A 20216-nucleotide genomic window follows, 5' to 3' on the forward strand; every position below is an offset into this window, starting at 1 on the left:
TTCACAAAGCACTTGCAATGAAAACCTACGCTGGCGGCCTCCGGCGTAAGCCCACGTAATTCAAAGGGGCGTGTGCCATTTAAATTAGGCGCGCTCCCACGCCGGACCTACTGCGCATGCTCCGTTCTGAAATTCCCGCCGTGCTTTGCGCGAACTGACGTAATTTTTTCGAGCGGCGACGTGCGTAGCGTACTTCCGTATTCCCGGACGTCTTACGCAAACGACGTGAATTTTTAAATTTCGACGCGGGAACGACGGCCATACCTTATACAGCACATACGTGTGCTGTGTAAAGTTAGGGCACCCAAAACGACAACTAAATTTGCGACGGGAAACTAGACTAGCAGCGACGTATCGAACGCGAAAAAACTTTGTGGATCGCCGTAACTCCTAATTTGCATACCCGACGCTGGTTTACGACGCAAACTCCCCCCAGCGGCGGCCGCGGTACTGCATCCTAAGATCCGACAGTGTAAAAGAATTACACCTGTCGGATCTTAGGGCTATCTATGCGTAACTGATTCTATGAATCAGTTGCATAGATACCCTGAGGCCCCGTACACACGACCGAGTTTCTCGGCAGAATTCAGCCAGAAACTCGGTCATGTGTACACTTTTCAGCGAGGAACTCGTCGGGCCGAAAAGAGAACGTATTCTCTATTTTCTCGTTAGTCAATGGGAAAAGTCGGCCTCGGTCGTGTGTACGGGGCCTCAGAGATACGACGGAGTATCTGAGATACTCCGTCGTATCTCCGCTGTGAATCTGGGCCAAAGCCTCTTTCTGAGATTTGGTGTTTACAAGTTAAAAACTTAATTTTTTTTCAAAAATTACTTAGAACCCCCAAATCTATTTTTTTTCTAGCACCCTAGAGAATAAAATGGTGGTCGTTGCAATACTTTTTGTCACACCATGTTTGCACAGCGGTCTTACAAGCGCACTTTTTTGGAAAAAAAAAAACTTTTTTGAATAAAAAAATAAGAAAATGGTAAAGTTAGCCTCATTTTTTTATATTGTGAAAGATAATGTAACGCCGAGTAAATTGATACCCAACATGTCACGCTTCAAAGTTGCGCCCGCTTGTGGAATGGCGACAAACTTTTACCCTTAAGAATTCTACAGGTTGCATGTTTTGAGTTACAGAGGAGTTCTACGGCTAGAATTGTTGCTCTCACTCTACCAATCGCAGTGATACTTCACATGTGTGGTTTGAACACTTTTTTCAAATGCGGGCGCTGCTCACGTATGCGTTCGCCTCTGCGCGCAAGTTCTTATTTATTTTACTTTATTTAAAAAAAAAAAAATAATAATAATTGGGTCACTTTTATTCCTATTACAAGGAATGTAAACATCCTTGTAAAAAAGCATGACAGGTCCTCTTAAATATGAGATCTGGGATCAAAAAGACCCCAGATCTCATTATTACACTAAAATGCAATATTTTTATTTTTTTTATGTCATTCTAAAAAAAACAAAAACAAATGGCCCTTTAAGCACTTTAAGACCGCCATATGACGATATACGTCGACAAAATGACGCAAGGGCGTACATGTATGTCCCCTTTAAGAATTCAGCCGTGGGTCGCGAGCGCATGGCCGGCGGTGCGCTCACGACCCGGTCCGAAGCTCCGTGACTGCGGACCGGATCGCCACCGGTGTCCCGTGATCAGGTCACAGGAGCTAAAGAACGGGGAGAGGTGAGTGTAAACAAACCTTCCCCGTTCTTCTCTGTGGCCGTTTCACTGATCGTCTGTTCCCTGTTATAGGGAACGACGATCAGTGATGTCACACGTCCAGCCACGCCCCCCTACAGTAAGAATCACTCCCTTAGGGCACACTTAACCCCTTAGCGCTCGCTAGTGGTTAACCTCTTCACTGCCATTGTCATTTTCACAGTAATCAGTGCATTTTTATAGCACTTTTCACTGTAAAAATGACAATGGTCCCAAAAATGTGTCAGATGTGTCCGCCATAATGTCGCAGTCACGAAAAAAAAATCGCTGATCGCCGCCATTACTAGTAAAAAAATAATTATTAATAAAAATGCCATAAAACTATCCCCTATTTTGTAAATGCTATCAATTTTGCGCAAACCAATCGATAAACACTTATTGCGATTTTTTTTTTATACCAAAAATATGTAGAAGAATACGTATCAGCCTAAACTGAGGAAAAAAACGTTTTTTTTATACCTTTTTTGGGGATATTTATTATAGCAAAAAGTAAAACATATTGAATTGTTTTCCAAAATTGTCGCTCTATTTTTGTTTATAGCGCAAAAAATTAAAACCGCAGAGGTGATGAAATACCACCAAAAGAAAGCTCTATTTGTGGGGAAAAAAAGGACGCCAATTTTGTTTTGGAGCCACGTTGCACGACAGCGAAATTGTCAGTTAGTGACGCAGTGCCGAATCGCAAAAAGGGGCAAGGTCCTTAACCTGCATAATGGTTCGGGGCTTAAGCGGTTAAGAAATACATACCTGGAAGGGTTTTTTTTCTGTCCGGAATGACCCTGCCACTTAGCTGCAGAGAGGGTTGCTGTATTGATCTCTGGGAGTTTTTACTTATGAGCCTACTAGATGATCAAACATTAGATGAAAGATTGAAACAAGTTGATAAATAATTGATCATTATTCTATACAGTATGTAATGTGAACACACAGCTGGTAAACAAACAGGAAGAGGTCCTCATCCAATGGTTGTGCAGCGTTTCCCTTTGCTCCCCTGTACACGTGTCCTAACTCTTCCATCTTCTCTTGCAGCACCTGCACCACCTTGGATGCTGGAAGCGAGTATGTCAAGGTAAGGTTCAGATATTACCTCTTTACTCTTTGTTTTCTATCTGGCTCATCATGGAGGATAAAATAGTACCATTCACATTAAAACAATTCTACATTTTCCCGTATGTGTTCATTCAGCAAGCAAAATAATTTCTGAAGTCATGAAAAAGGATTCTCAGAGTAATATGAGTTATCTAAATCAGGGGTCTAAAAAACGTTCTTAACAATGGGCCAGTTTACTGTCCTTCAGACTTTATGGGGGCTGGACTGTGGCAAGCGGGAGTAGAACGCCATGCCTATGACTTGGTGGTCAATGGGAGTAAAAAAATTAATAAATACATAGCACCTTTGGTCAGTAGGAGGAGGAATAGTGCCCTATTGGTGGGAGGAATAGAGCCTCATCGTTGGTATTGGTGGGAGGAATAGTGCCCCATTGTTGGTGTCAGTGGGAGGAATAGTGCCCCATTGTTGGTGTCAGTGGGAGGAATAGTACTCAGAGCAGCCATCACAAATTTGTGTGGGGGGGGGGGGCCTGGAGACCATCGGGCCCCTTACAGGTGTAATGCAAAAAAATAAAGCAGAAGGGGGCCAGCCGAGCCTGTAAGGGGCCCTGGGACCATTGGGCTCCTTACAGGTGTAATGCAAAAAAAATAAAAAAACGGGAGGGGGGCCAGCCGGGCCTGTAAGGGGCCCTGGGGACCATCAGGCCCCTTACAGGTATAATGAAAAAAAAAACGGGAGGGGGGCCAGCCGGGGACCATCGGGCCACTTACAGGTGTAATGCCTGTACCCCCCTGATGGCGGCCCTGATAGTACTCCATCATTGGTGTCAGTGGGAAGAATAGTGACCCATTATTGGTGTCAGTGGGAGAAATGATGCCCCATCATTGATATAAGTGTTGAGAATATAACCCCAATTGTTGGTGTCAGTGGGAGGAATAGTGCCCCATTGTTGGTGTCAGTGGGAGGAATAGTGCCCCATTATTGGTATCAGTGGAAGTAATAGTACTCCATCATTGGTGTCAGTGGGAGGAATAGTGCCCCATTATTGCTGGCAGTGTGAGAAATTAGGCCCCTTTATTGGTGTCCATGGGAGTAATAGTGCCCCTTTGTTGGTGTAAGTGGATGGGGTAGTACCCCATTGCTGGTGTCAGTGGGAGGAATAGTGCACCTTTCTGGGGTGTCGGTGGGAAGAACAGTGTCCCAAAGGAACGGAAAGGGCCACATCTAGCCCATGGTCTGCAGTTTGAAGACCCCTGATTCAAAGAGAGCATAGCAAAAACTATTTTATTTCACATGCTCTGCCCCTGGTTGAAACTAGAAATGATCTATATATTTTCGCTAACTTATATGGGGTCAGGTACCATCTATTTATTAAGTAAATACTTTCAATAAAAATCTATTGTTAAAAAAAAGAAACTAGAAATGAGCCATCTGAAGGGAGGAAGGGGATCACTGTGCATTCACTGGTACAGGCTAATTTCAGCTTGAACTATTGAAGTCTGTAAACACCAGGCTTTTTAAAGGGGTAGATAAGGTGAAACCGGAAAAACATGTTGCCTGCTGGCTGGATATAAAACTGTGTAATGTATTGACCTGAACTGACCTGAAAGGAAAAACTATTTGTACAAATGTTATTTTTCTTTAGTCCTGACCATAAAACCCAATGTGCAAAACAAGTATCCATTCCCATTAAACGAATGGTTCCCATGCCACCTTTTTCTGTAACCTAGTCTCATATTTTCCTTTGCTGGAAATGTCCATATTTAGCAAGGAATACCTCTAATTCACTCAGCTCCTCCCCACCCGAGAATACATGTCAGCGCATCCGAGAAAGCACGCAATCAGCGCACATTAGGAACCCCCAGGCAGGAAAATCTACGCGTAGACAAGCGATTAATCTGTTTTCACAAATCCATTTGCTGCTTCTTCTAGTAAATGACCTCTAATGAGTTAATTATTGTTTTGGAATGATCCGTACATAAGAGATGGAAGCGGATGGAGGACCAGATGTCATGGTGAAAGGTTCTTCCAAGCTTGCTGTGTCAACTTTTGCAAACTCTGCATATCTGAATCACAGAAAGAATTCCACTATGATTGAGTGGAAGGAGAATGAGTCGGCTCTTGGGAGTGTGAATATATTTACACTCCGTACCTAAAAATAGCAAAAGGGGAACATGAAATATATCTTTTTTTTTTCTCCATAAATTACACTTACTACATAGGTTGGCTTCCTCTGCAATGTAAAAGGCAGGTGATGCTGGAAGTCGGCATCGTTTGTAACGCTTGCTGCAGGTACTCTGAGAATTCCCCAACTGCCGAGAAGCTTTGATCTCTTCCTCCACCCAGAAACTGGGTCACCCACTTCGCTTCTAGGGAAATATTGGGAATCATTCATTAGCTGGGCTCCTTACTCTATGTTTTTGAGCACACGGTTGTACATATCTGTCAAATAAATTTAACAGTAAAACCTTGGTTTGAGAGTAACTTGGGGCCAGATCCACAGCCAGCCGCCGTAACTTAAATATTCTGATTTAAGTTACACTGCCGCAAAATTTCTACCTAAGTGCCCGATCCACAAAGCACTTACCTAGAAATTTTCGGCTGTGTAACTTAAATCCGTCCGGCGCAAGGCGTTCCTATTTTCATGGGGCGAGTCCCATTTAAATTAGGCGCGCTCCCGCGCCGGACGTACTGCGCATGCTCACGACGTCATTTTCCCGATGTGCATAGCGCGGTTTTACGTTACGCCGAGTTTTGTGAATCGCGCCGGGTAAAAAAAGTTGCGTCAAAAAAAAAAAGATACGGCGGGAAAAAAATAAATAAAATAACAGCGTCGCGGGTAAGAAGGGTCTACTTTTACAAGGTGTAAACAGTTTACACTTTGTAAAAGCAGCCCTAATTTTACACATGCAACTTAATACTTACAGAGAAAAAACGAAGCTGAAAAGCTTTGTGGATCTCCGTAAGTGCTAATTTGCATACCCGAAGCGGCATTTCGACTCGAAATGCCCCCAGCGGCGGATGCGGTACTGCATCCTAAGATCCGGCAGTGTAAGTCCCTTACACATGTCGGATCTTCTGCCTGACTATGGGAAACTGATTCTGTGGATCAGTTCCAAAGATAGAAACAGGGATACGACGGCGTATCAGTAGATACGCCGGCGTATCCCTTTTGAGGATCTGGCCCCCAGTTTACAAGCAGAATTTCTTAATAAATATTAACTTGATATACAAGCGATGTCTTGATATACAAATAGCGTCATATTACAACTGAGTATAAATAAGGGGGGAGCCTCTAAGTGTAGCAATATGTTGACATTTAATCAGGGCTTTTTTTCAGCAGGAACGTGGGGGAACGCAGTTCCTGCACCTCCAGCACTAAATGTATGTAAGGGGTGTGCGGTGTCCTGCAGTGGCGTCACTAGGGGGGGGCAGAGGGGGCCATGGCCCCCTCAACATTATACTGTGCCCCCCAATTAAAAAAAAATAAACTGGGAATGCAGGGAACAGGTATGGACTGAGCCACCGTATTGCTGGCTCTGGCTCCTCCTCCACTTCCTGAGTCTACTCCTGGTTGCTAGATCATTCCTTTCTCGCACGGAATGATTAGAGAGGAGACACAGCCGATCTGCTCCTTCTCCCCTGTGTGTGTTTTGAGGAAAGTTAAAGTGGGGGTTCACCCCCAAAAAAATGTTTTTAACATTACATTCAGCCGAATTGTCAGAATGACAATCGGCTGTTTTTTTATTTATTTCATTGCCGTACATACCGTATTTTCACCGCCGCTTCCGGGTATGTAATGTGCGTTCCTAATTGATTGACATCCTTCCGACCTGCGCATACAGCGCGTCACGAGTTGTTGAAAGAAGCCGAACACCGGTGCGCAGGCGCCGTATAGAGCCGACTCGTAGTCCGGCTTCTTTCGGCAACTCGTGACGCGCTGTATGCGCCGGTCGGAAGGATGTCAATCATTTAGGAACGCCGGCTGAATGTAATGTTAAAAATTTTTTTTTTGGGTGAACCCCCGCTTTAACGAGCTCACACTTCCCACAGTACACACACAGGTTGAGGGGAGAAGGAGCAGATCGACTGTGTCTCCTCTCTCATCATTCTGTGCGAGAGAGAAAGGAGGGGAGAGAGAGCTATCAATGCTGACTCTCTGCTGGAGGGTCTATTGATGCTGGTTGCAGAGTTATCTATTGTCACTAGTGGGGATCTGTTTTTGTGTGTTGGTCTATTGTTGCTGGGGGGGTCTTATGTTGCTAGTAGGAATCTACCAGTGAGGGAGAGGTCTATTGTTGCTGTATGCTGGAGGGTCTATTGATGCTGGCTGCTGGGAGACCTGTTGCTGCTGCTGGGGGGGTCTAATTTAGCTGGGGTCTTTTACTGCTGGGGGTGTATTTTGTTGTGGGTGGTCCATTGTTGCTATATGTGTGGGGGAACTATTTTTGCTGGGGTGGGGGTCTATTGTTGCTGGGGGTGTCTATTGTTGTGTAAGGGATCTATTGTTGCTGTTGTGAGGTCTATTGTTGCTTCGTTGAGGCTCTGCATGGTGCACAACCTCAACGAAGCAGGCCACGGTGACGGGGCCCATGGATGCGCGTACCCTGAAGGTGGGTACCGAACCTGGAACTCGGGCCTCGCATAGAACAACCCGCCAAAAGCGGCTGCCCCAGATATATCCCCCCTCCCAGCATGCCCAACAAGGGATGAACTCCTCTGATTGGCTGCTGGGAGAAGGTGGGTCCGTCAGAACCCCTCTAGCGCCAACTGCCGCCCAGGGGTGATAACATACCCCTGGAGCGCAGACTGACCTTTAGGACCGATTATGAAGTGGGCAGTAGCCTGAGTTTTCATAAATCACGAATGGGAGTAAAACTAACCCTTCCATTCCCCATTAAATTTAGGGTAGCGCCCGCACTGAAAGTAAGGGGGGCGCTACACTAACATCCACCATATCACCCTGCTGCCAGACCTCCAGTAGGGATGAACTTTGTGTTCGCGTCGAACTCAAGTTTGACTTGAACATCGTATGTTCTTCCGTTCGTCAAAATACGAACGTTATGGGCCGAATACGGCTGGACGTAATTTACGTTCACATCGAAAGCAATGATGTTTTGCGGCGGATTTTCGAGCATGTGCACTGGGATGTTTTCACGAACGGCGCATGCGCCGTAAAAAAAAAAAAAGTAAAATACGCGGGGTCAAGGCAAATTTAAATAAAACACGCCCCCAACATCCCCATTTGAATTAGGCGGGCTTACGCCGGCCCACATACGTTACGCCGCCGTAAGTTCTTTCTGAATACAGAACTTGCGCCCAAAGTTACAGCGGCGTAACGTATCTAGGATACGTTACGCCGGCCAGACAGATACGCTCAGGTATCTGAGTCCGGCCCTGTATTGACTTTAGCTTGATCCGCTCTTCCTAATATATTGACAGTGACAGGCAGGCAGGTGATTGTGCTAGCTGCAGTATTCTCACTTGGTGTACTGCAGGGGTGCCCAACCAGTGGCCCGCGGAGCTCTCTGATGTGACCCGCGACCTCCTTCTCTGGGATGGAATAAAATAGAATAGAATACTGTTATTAAAGGTAAGTTTATTACTAAAATCACAGTGTATATATGGGCATATCTGTTCTGCAGTGGTTACTTGGCTGCTTTCAAACTGATACATGGGTGCAGAGAAGTACACCCACGGGTTACCTGCACTGAGCCATAGACTTCTATTACCTGCGGGTTTGGTGTGCTGAGAGTAGAGTGGGCTCTATAGAACCCATCCACCCACTCCTCTCATTGTGGCCCACGACCGGTTACCAAGTTGCTTAAGTGGCCCTTGCTCTTCAAAAGGTTGGGCACCCCTGGTGTACTGTGTCCTCTACACAGTTTGCACCTAAGGCTACGTGAATACAATTGCTGTTGTTTTCATATTAATACCACAGGCAGGGATCAGCAAGTATTCTCACTTGGTGTACTGTGTCCTCTGCACAGTGTGCACCTAAAGCCACATGAATATACAATTGCTGTTGTTCTCATATTAATACCACAGGCAGTGGCTGATCAGCAAGTATTCTCACTTGGTGTACTATGTCCTCTGCACAGTGTGCAGTGAAGCTATGTGAATACATTTGCTGGCGTTCTCATATTAATACCACAGGCAGGGATCTGCAAGTATTCTCACTTGGTTTACTGTGTCCACTGCACAGTGAGCACCTAAAGCTACGTCAATAGATTGACTGGTGTTCTCAGATTAATACCACAGGCAGGGATCTGCAAGTATATTCACGTGATGTACTGTGTCCTCTGCACAGTGTGCACCTTAAGCTACGTGAATACAATTGCTGGTGTTCTCAAATTAATACCACAGGCAGTGATCAGCAAGTATTGTCAGTATTTGTGCAGCTACTATTCCCTGCAGGCCAATAGTATGTCTGGAAGGACAACAAAGAGAGGCAGAGAGTCACGAGCCAAAAAAAAAGAGGGCAAGCAGGCTCTACGTCTAAAGGCAACAGTTCTGGTCGTGGACACGGTGCATCCTCATCAGCACGTGGCCGTGGGACACACGCATCCTTTTTTTCGGCAGCTGGCCATGTTGAGCCACAACATGCCGAAGACTTGGTAGGGTGGATGACCAAGCCGCTCTCATCCTCCTCATCCTCTCTCACCCACGCTCAGGGTACTTTGGCAAAGCAGCTGCCAACGCGGCCTCTTCCCTCTGCTCAATGGCATCAGTCACTCCTTCCCTAGCCCCACCATATCCTCCTGAGGAGTCCCCCGAACTGTTTGACCACAGTGTTGGGTACATGCTGCAGGAGGATGCGCAGCGTTTTGAAGGCTCCGATGATGGTACACAGCTAGAGGAAGGCAGTAACGTGAGCCCAGAGAGAGGGGGAGCCCAAGAAGGGAAGCAATCTGGCAGTCATGTTCCCCCAGCTGCAGCATACTGCCAGGTTTTCTACAGTGATGAGGAGGGAGGGGATAATGAGGTCACGGACTCCACGTGGGAGCCTGATAGAGGAGGAGGAGGAGGCACATCTCCAACGAGGCAGGATGCCCTCCAGGGGCCAGCTTAAGGGAAGCACACTGACTGCAACACAACGCAGAGCTCCACATGTGCAGGACGCTGCTGTCTCTCCGCGTTATTCCAAAAGTTCTTTGGTGTGGGCTTTTTTGAGACAAGTGCATCAGATCGCACCGCTGCTATTTGCAACATATGTCGCAAGCATATCTCTCATGGCCAAAACAGCACCCGCTTGGGCAGCACATGCTTGACTGCCATGCAGTTCGTTGGCAAGCGTACCTTAAAGACCCACACCAAAGAACAAAGCGGACCTCTCCTTGCTCCTCATCAGCTCGGATCTCCATCCCCACTATACCCTCAGTCCTCTCTGAAGCCTGCACTGATAGAACTGAAGGTGTAGAATTAGGTGTGTCACAGCCAAGTACTTGCGGGCAATCTACTATTGGTACACCCATGTCAGATTGTACCAGGCAAATTTCCCTGCCCCAGCTTCTGCAGCACCGAAAGAAGTTCTCTCCCAGCCATCCACATGCCCAGCGGTTGAATGCTAGCTTAGCTAAATTGCTAGCACTTCAACTGATGCCTTTTCAGTTGGTAGATTCTGCCCCCTTCCATGAGTTTGTGGAATGTGCGGTACCTCAGTGGCAAGTTCCCAAACTTGCACAGCTGCGGCCACTATCAGCCTGTCATTGCTTTGTACAGGCTGAGTGACTGCAACTCTCCTCATCCAGCTGCAGAAATACACTTGATTCCTGCTGCAGCTGTGATTAAAATCCCATGTGAATGCGGCTTAACTTCCTGGTTCCCTACTGCGCATGCGTGAGTCGCGCTGCGCGTCCTCACTGGTCCCTGCTGTCTCCTGGGACCTGTGTGTCTCCCAGAAGACAGTGGGGGAGGACAGCAAAAAACAAAAGAACAAAAGCTGGACAGCCGCACTCCAAAATTTTCTTTAAAAGAGATGTCTTTATTTTCAACTGTGCATACAGTCACTGCAAGCCCACAAAAATCAGTATGGCCAACGTTTCGCACTGGTGTCAGTGCTTAGCCATGACTAAGCACTGACGCCAGTGCGAAACGTTGGCCATACTGATTTTTGTGGGCTTGCAGTGACTGTATGCACAGTTGAAAATAAAGACATCTCTTTTAAAGAAAATTTTGGAGTGCGGCTGTCCAGCTTTTGTTCTTTTGTTTTTTGCCATTACCGCATTGCCAGCACCCTGGTGGTTCAACAACCCCTGATCATCACGAGGCTCACCTGGAGCGGTGAGAATTCTGTCAGTGGGGGAGGACAGTGTAGGCACAGGAAGTGGCGTAGGTCACCGCGATCACCCCCCGGTGATCTATGCCAGGAAGTGGGAGCAAATACCTGCATTACACAGGTATCTGCTCCCTCCTCCCCTCTGAAAGGTGCCAAATGTGACACGGGAGGGGAGAGGAACTCAACTTTAAATGACAGTTCATAAAATATTCTTCCACCAGATACTTGAGTGAAGAATCATTGTGTGGCACCCACCACCTTATTAATAGGGGCGCTTACCAGATGATGTGGACCCTCTATCTTTAGAGAGGTCAAACAAGCTTGATGGTAACCCTCTAAGGGGTGGTATGGATGGAGGGGTCCTCCTGCAGTTCCAGGTTCCCACTAATGGTGGGGGGGCCATCCTATATTTCCAAATATAGTATTGTATTGTACACACAAGATACTGAGTGAGTGAGGAGAGGAGTGTGTACAAGATACAATTAGCGAGAGTTTTCAAATATAGGAGGACCCCTGGAAAGCACCCCTATTAATAAGGTGGTGGGTGCCACACAATGATTCTTCACTTCAGTGTCTGGTGGCAGAATACTGTCAATTAACCACTTGCTGCCTGGTGTATAGTCATATGATGTCCGCAGGAACCTTTCGTCCCTCCGGGTGAACGTCGTATGACATCCTGGGTTGCCCACAATCACGGCAGGACCATGGATCTGTGTGTGTAAACACACAGATCCATGTCCTGTCAGCGTAGAGGAGACAAATGTGTGTTCCTCTGTACTGGCAACACACATCGGTCGCCTCCCCTTGTGAGTCCCCTCCCCCTACAGTTAGAGTCACTTCCAGGGAGCATATTTAACCCCTTCAGCGCCCCCTAGTGTTAACCCCTTCCCTGCCAGTCACATTTCCACAGTAATCAGTGCAGTTTTATAGCACTAATCGCTGTATAAATGTGAATGGTCCCAAAAATGTGTCAAAAGTGTCCGATATGTTCGTCGCAATATCACGGTCACAATAAAAATCGCAGATTGCCGCCATTACTAGTAAAAAAATAAACAAATGTCATAAAACTATCCCCTATTTTGTAGATGCTATAACTTTTGCGCAAACCAAATACGCTTATTGCAATTTTTTTCAAAAATATGTAGAAGAATACATATCGGCCTAAACTATGGAAAAAAAATGTTAAAAAATAAATAAAAAAATTGTGATATTTATTGAATCAAAAAGGAAAAAAATATTGTGTTTTTTTTCCAAAATTCTTTTGTTTATAGCGTAAAAAATAAAAACCGCAAAGGTGATCAAATACCACCAAACGAAAGCTCTATTTGTGATGAAAAAAAACATAAAGATTTCATTTGGGTACAGTGTTGTATGACCACTCATTGAAAGTGCGACAGCGCTGAAAACGAAAAATTGGTCTGTGCAGGAAGGGGGTGAAAATGCCCGGTATGGAAGTGGTTAATGAACCCCTCCCCCAGTGTCTATATTCACGTGGACTTAATTATAAAATCTTATTTTTTCCACAATTTTTTTCTTAATCACTTTTTATATATCACTTGCATCATGTTAATGTGATTGTCCATTACTTGTCACGATACGTATTTTTTGTTCACATATTTATCGCATTTATTAGCGTGACTATTTGAATATTTTGATTTGCACTATGTTTATATCACATGGTTAGTTGCTGCTGTCATTCACTTATTACAGACTTTAGCGTGGTTTCTGAATAGACTGTACATATAAACATAGACAAACATAGGGCGCCTACATACATGCATTATTAGGTACCGCCGCACATGCCAGAATGAGAGCAGGAATTCTAGGGCCATCCATTGTGGTTAACTCTAAGCCCAGGTTCACACTGGGTACGATTTGGTACGATTTGAGATGCGATTTCACATGTCAAATCGCATCTCAAATCGGCGGCAATTGTCGGCAATGTCACTGTCCTAATCGGTGCGACGCCGCATCTGCGCCCCTTGAATAAGATGATAGGCGTCTCAGCCAATCACGTTGGCCGGTTCTGGCTACCTGTAACCCGATTGGCTGAGACGCCTGTCAGTCATCGAGGGCGGGAGAAGACATCGTGGGACGTGGATGCCTGACTCCAGTAAAGGTAAGTGCCGGGCGGGGGGGGGGGAGAACGCAATTTACAGGGCACAGCGGCGACCATTAAAGGGCACAGTGGCTGCGTTTAATGGCATGGCACAGTGGTGACAATGGATGGCACAGTGGCTGCGTTTAATGGCATGGCACAGTGGTGACAATGGATGGCACAGTGGTGACAATGGATGGCACAGGGGCTGCGTTTAATGGCATGGCACAGTGGTGACAATGTATGGCACAGTGGCTGCGTTTAATGGCATGGCACAGTGGTGACAATGGATGGCACAGTGACTGCGTTTAATGGCATGGCACAGTGGTGACAATGTATGGCACAGTGGCTGCGTTTAATGGCATGGCACAGTGGTGACAATGTATGGCACAGTGGCTGCGTTTAATGGCATGGCACAGTGGTGACAATGTATGGCACAGTGGCTGCGTTTAATGGCATGGCACAGTGGTGACAATGGATGGCACAGTGACTGCGTTTAATGGCATGGCACAGTGGTGCGAATTGATGGCACAGTGGTGCGAATTGATGGCACAGTGGCTGCATTTGATGGCATGTAACAGTGGCTGCGTTTGGGCACAGTGAGACTGCAATTTTTTTTTTCCTTTGCGCCCCCCCAAAAATTTTGAGCACCAGCCGCCACTGGCGCATGCGCCGTCCGTGAAAGTATCCCAGTGCGCATGCTCCAAATTAACCCGCAAGAAACCAATGCTTTTCGACGTGAACGTAAATGACGCCCAGCCCTATTCGCGAACGACTTACGCAAACGACGTAAAACGTGAAAAATTTTACGCTGTTCCGACGTCCATACCTAACATTGATACGCCTCATCTACGCCTCATAGAGCAGGGGCAACTTTACGCCGGACTGCGACGGCCGGGCGTACGTTCGTGAATCGGCGTATCTAGCTGATTTACATATTTCTAGGCGTAAATCAGCGTACACGCCCTTAGCGGCCAGCGTAAATATGCAGTAAAGATACGACGGCGTAGGAGACTTATGCTGGTCGTATCTTATACAAATTCTGGCGTATCTGATTCTTTGAATCAGGCGCATAGATAAGACCGCTCAGACTCAGAGATACGACGGCGTATCTGGAGATACGCCGTCGTATCTCCTACGAGAATCTGGGCCCTTGTGTTTGGTATCTATTTACTCAGTGAAAACTCATCTTTCATAAAAATGGGTTTAATAAACTCTAATGCCGCGTACACAGGATCGGAATTTCCGACAACAAAACCGTGTATTTTTTTCCGATTAAATTTTGTCTCAAACTTGTGTTGCATACACACGGTAACACAAATGTTGTCGGATATTCCGAACGTCAAGAACGCGGTCACCTACAACAAGTATGACGAGCCGAGAAAAATTAAGTTTTAAAGATTGCGAGCATGCGTAGGATTTTTTGTGCGTCGCAATTGCATACAGACGATCGGAATTTCCGACAAGAACTTTTCAAATTTTTGCTGTCGGAAATTCCGACAGAAAAAGTCCGATGGAGCCTACACACGGTCGGAGTTTCCGACCAAAAGCTCACATCGAAAATTTCTTGTCGGAAATTCTGCTCGTGTGTACGCGGCATAATATCGTGTGACATCATTTTTTATACCAACATTTTATGCTCCAGCGTCTCTGCTTTCAGAAGAATGTATAATGTGTGTGTGTGGGGGGTTTAAATAATCGAATGTCATTTTTAACATTTGTGCAAAACCGTTTTTCTGACAGCAGAAAGGTTAATTGCCAAATGCAGCCAGAACCGCTGTTTCAGGTCCTGGTGAACGGACTTCCCAATTATCTTCTTAAATCTTCTGGAGGCTCTTGCCAAGATTAGCGCAGTATTTTTTTGTTCTGCCCATATGTAAATCCATCAGTGATTTACAGTATGTTATCTGAATATGCTACGATGCAAATACGGACTTTATATAAAAGAAAGAAATGGAATTCATTTAGTAACTGCAGTACAATCTGGTTATTTCAAGTGATCTGTAGATGGAAAACCCTTTGAGGGTAAAACGTTCTGCTTTCAAAAGCCACATTCTGGCCGCATGTCTGTCTACAGCTTCAAACAAGGAAGCTTCTGTCAAACAAACGAGTGCCAAGAGGGACACGCTTGTCCATAGCTCAATGCTTGCCAGATCATCTGTCCTCCAAATCTGCTAGGCATGGTGCTAAGCTGCAGTCCAATGCCCTAGTAAGTGAGCCTAGCGGGATGGAGGGCTTTTTATGATTGCAAAGGATCACCAAATTCTAATAACAAAGAAAATGATTTTATTGTATAAAGATTGTTTTCATGTGGGGGCTTCAGCTACTTTAAATCTCATGCACATGGGTAGTTTGGCCTATCAGTGACAAATCCTGATGTTTTCGGCTCCATGGGAGGCACAGGTGCCCAAAACCAAGAATTTCTGCATTAGGGTACACGTCCAGGGCCGGACTTACCATTGGGCTTGACTGAGCTCAAGCCCATGGGCCCCGCCCAATAGGAGGCCCCTTACGTTTAAGTTTTTTCAATAATATGGCAGTCATTTAAAGTGGTTGTAATGTAAACCCTCAGACACCAATTTTTTAAAAATGTTCATGTGGCGGTTGTCAAGTGGTTAAAGTGTAAGTAAACCCCCCTAGCGTTCACAGCCAAGGAAGCTGCCATCTTTGCCTCTAATCTACAACTGCCATGATGCTGCACATGTGATCAGTTATGACACCAGCCATTGGATGGTTTGACAGTTTGGTTGAGAGCACAACCAATGGGAATGTTACATTTCCGGCACATGCTGTAAATGAAACATTTTTAGATGGGTTTACTTCCCGTTTAAGGACCCTTAATGACCAGGCCATTTTTTGTGATACGGCACTGCGTCGCTTTAACTGACAACTGCGTTGTCGGGCGACGTTGTACCCAAACAAAATGCATGTCCGTTTTTCACACAAATAGAGGTTTCTTTTGGTGGAATTTGATCACTTCTGTGTTTTTTTTTCCATTGTAAACAAATAAGGACAATTTTGATAAAAAAATTTTTTTAACTTTTTGCTATAATAAATATAAAACAAACTATGTAAAAAAAAAAAACATATTTTTTCCTCAGTTTAGGACGATACGTATTCTTCTACATATTTTTGGTAAAAAAAAAAATCACAATAAGCGTTTATTGATTGGTTTGCACAAAAGTTATAGCGTCTACAAAATAGGTGCCAGATTTATGGCATTTTTATTATTATTACATTTTTTACTAAAAATAGCAGTGATCAGTGGGACTGCGACATTGCGGCGGACAGATCGAACACTTTTGGCACTATTTTGGGACCAGTGAAATCTATACAGCGATCAGAGCTAAAATTAGGCACTGATTATTGTATAAATGTCACTGGCAGGGAAGGGGTTTACACTAGGGGACAATCAAGGGGTTAAGTGTTCCCTAGGGAGGTGTTTCTAACTGTGGGGTGAGTGTAGTGACTGGAGGAGAGAGATCGCCGTTTCTACTCACTAGGAACATCAGATCTGTCTATCCTCCCCTGGCTAAACGGAGATCTATCTGTGTACATTGACAGATCCCCATTCTGTCTCTCTCAGGAGTGATTGCGAGTGGCCGGTGGACATCAAAGCCGCTGACCATGTGCATTGGCTCCTGCATTGCCCCGCGGGCACGCATGCCCCCTAGTGGTCTTAAGGCGGCCAACGTACATTGACGGCGATTTTGCCCAGGAGATCCAACCTGCCACAGTACAACTGCGGCGGCTGGTTCTTAAATGGTTAAAGTTGAACTCCAGGAAAACTAAAAGTCCTCGCTTGTAATGGGGCTGCCCCTGCACTGCAAGGATTAACTGCTTGTTTAGTCTAGGGCAGGGGATCCCAACCAGTGGCCCGCAACTGGTTACAAAATACTTTGGTGCCCGCGGGGTGGAGTTTGTGTCGTTTTCCGCGTCGGGTATGCTAATTAGCTTTTTCCGTCGATCCACAAAGGTACGCGCGGCCGTCGCATTCTCTTACGTCGTCGCTAGTCGACTTTTCCCGGCGTAAAGATAAAGCTGCTATTTTGCGGCATATAGATAGACATGCCATATTAAAGTATGGCCGTCGTTCCCGAGTCGAATTTAAAAAAAATTTTGTCCTTGAATAGGAAAAGACGTACCTCACGTCTACGTTCAAAAAATGATGGCGGTGCGACGTCATTTTGCGCTAAGCACGGCGGGAAATTTTGAAACGGAGCATGCGCAGTTCAATCGGCGCGGGGACGCGCTTCATTTAAATGAATCACGCCCCCTACCCGCCGATTTGAATTACGCGCCGAGAGATACACTGCGCCGCCGTAACTTACGGCGCAAAATCTTCCTGGATTCGACTTAGAGCCAGGTAAGATACGGCGGCGTAGTGTATCTCTGATACGCTGCGCCTGGGCAATTCTTTGTGAACCTAGCCCATAGCTTTTTTTTCAAAATTGTCGCTCTATTTATGTTTATAGCGCTAAAAATAAAAGTCGCAGAGGTGAACAAATACCACCAAAAGAAAGCTCTATTTGTGGGGAAAAAAGGACGCCAATTTTTTTGCACGACCGCGCAATTGTCAGTTGAAGCGACGCAGTGCCGAATCGCAAAAAAGTGCTCTGGTCTTTGGGCAGCCAAATGGTCCGGGGCTGAAGTGGTTAAAGTGAACCTGTGCTTTTACCATGCTAGTATACATAAACCTGAACTGGATGATATTATGTATCATAAATCCTTGCCATGTTTTCATACAATTTTCACCATTTTTAGCCCTTGTTGTATCTCAGTGATGCCGATCTCCCTCAGCCTCTTTCAGCCACTTCCAGTCTACATGCACCTTCATCATCTGCTCATGGTTGTTCTGGACTGGCTTCCTGCACCTAGAAGTGGCAGTTCACGATTTTCTGGTGTGCGTATTTCGCAAACATATAAATCGTCATAGAAAATCCCTCGTGTTAGTGCATTGATCGTTCGCACAAAACTACGAGCGAAAAATGGTCGATGAATCTGGAGAGCGCAGATTGATGCCTATAGCCAGCATTAGGTCACCTGGGCGGTTTCTCGAGGTGCTCCTGATGACCTCGGATTCCTACCCTGCCCCCACCCAGCAGAATCTCATTCATTCACATCTAAAAGCAAGGAAAAAGGGGAGGTGTGATCCCAGGGAGACAGAAAGGGAATTGGGAGATTAGAGCGCGGTAGGAGGGGGAGGGGGAGGTGAATTTCTATGAGAACCAGGCTCCTCCCATGATGCTCTACTGACAAGAGATGAGGTAATGCAAGAACCATCAGCCTGCAATCCAGCAGCAGCAGCAGCATCAGCACCAGCAGGGAGCATCAGCTGTACAGACTGCTAGACACAGACAGCAGCTGACAGCCACCAGACCTGGGGACGGATCCCGGCTTCTTCTCTGTGTATTTGGATGGAGGATCTGCTTTTACAATGACTGAGAGGTGCAGTTTATGGAGTGCCCTATCAGCGGCTGCATGCTGCTTCTACCGGGGCTCTTTTATGCAGGTGCAGGTAAGGAGCTCTGTTCAGACAGGCAAGCTTCATATCCACTATTTAAATCCTATGTGCTTCTTTAATAAGGCAATCTGCAAAGTGCACTTACTATCAGCCAATCAAAAATCATTTTTTAGGGCTAGAGTAAACAGAAAGCTGCTTACTATGAGTTACAACACTTTGCATGGCAATGGTTTTCCATCTGCTTTAAGAATAAAGTCGCCCATGTCTAAATGACGTGGGCGACTTTATTCTAACCAGCATCAAATTTGGCAATAGCGTTTAAAAACATGTATTTTTTTTCTTCTAGCGTTGAAGGTGCTTTTCACATGTCTATGATATGATAGGTTGGTGGCTCCTTTAATTGGTACCGGTGGCGTTTGTTGTGAACATGCGTGTTAGACATGAAGTAGGCAAGAAGCCATGTGCAAAGTGCGGTAAGCCATGACAACCAATCGGATGTGATCTTTTATTGCTCTGAATGTTTTAAACAGACAGAGGTGATATCTGATTGGTTGCAAAGGCTTTGCATGGAAGCATGGCTCTTTTTACGGCTTGCAGGGAAAGATTTGGAATGAGACCAGTGATAGCTGAGTTATATGACATCACCCAGACAGATCCATCTTTGTGGATTCATGCTCTAATATCACTAATATCAATAGCATATCAATATCTAATATCAATAGGATTGTGGATCCATGCTCTAATATCACTAATATCAATATCACTATCTAATATAATATCAAATATCAATATCTAATATCAATAGGATTGTGGATCCATGCTCTAATATCACCAATATCAATATCACTATCTAATATAATATCTAATATCAACTATCAATATCTAATATCAATAGTATTGTGGATTTGTGCTCTAATATCAATAGCATATCAATATCTAATATCAATAGGATTGTGGATATATGCTCGAATATCATCAATATCACTATCTAATATAATATCTAATATCAATAGTATTGTGGATTTGTGCTCTAATATCAATAGCATATCAATAGCTAATATCAATAGCATTGTGGATTCATGCTCTAATATCACTAATATTAATATCACTATCTAATAGAATATCTAATATCAAATATCAATATCTAATATCAATAGTATTGTGGATTTGTGCTCTAATATCAATAGCATATCAATAGCTAATATACTATCTAATATCAATAGCATTGTGGATATATGCTCTACTATCACCTGTGTCGATGCCGGCTCAGAGGCAGCCCACGATGACGTCACTCTGTACCCCTGGCAAGCTTAGGAATAGCATATCAATATCTGATATTTAATATAATATCTTATATCATATATCAATATCTAATATCAATAGCATTGTGGATTTCTGCTCTAATATCACCTGTGTTATATATATAGACAACTTTCTGGGTTGGAGGTAGTCCACCGCATCAGAGGAAGCCCACGATGACGTCACTCTGTACCCCTGGCAAGCTTAGGAATAGCATATCAATATCTAATATTTAATATCAATAGCTAATATAATATCTAATATCATAAATCGATACCTAATATCAATAGCATTGTG

General features: G+C 45.0%; 1 protein-coding gene across 3 annotated transcripts in view; it reads left to right on the forward strand.

Annotated features, from left to right (window-relative positions):
* Positions 1–20216, forward strand: part of SH2D3C (SH2 domain containing 3C) — a 126729-nt gene that overhangs the window by 62165 nt on the left and 44348 nt on the right. For 2 of the 3 annotated variants that reach the window (XM_040324762.1, XM_040324763.1), the window contains one exon: positions 2760–2799. In XM_040324762.1, coding sequence (XP_040180696.1) covers positions 2760–2799 — 40 coding nt within the window. Of the gene's footprint in view, positions 1–2759; positions 2800–18282; positions 18675–20216 lie in introns of those variants that run through there. The other variant, XM_040324764.1, reaches the window with a different exon arrangement.

The sequence above is a fragment of the Rana temporaria genome, chromosome 9 (assembly GCF_905171775.1).
Source record: "Rana temporaria chromosome 9, aRanTem1.1, whole genome shotgun sequence".
Taxonomy (NCBI): Eukaryota; Metazoa; Chordata; class Amphibia; order Anura; family Ranidae; genus Rana; species Rana temporaria.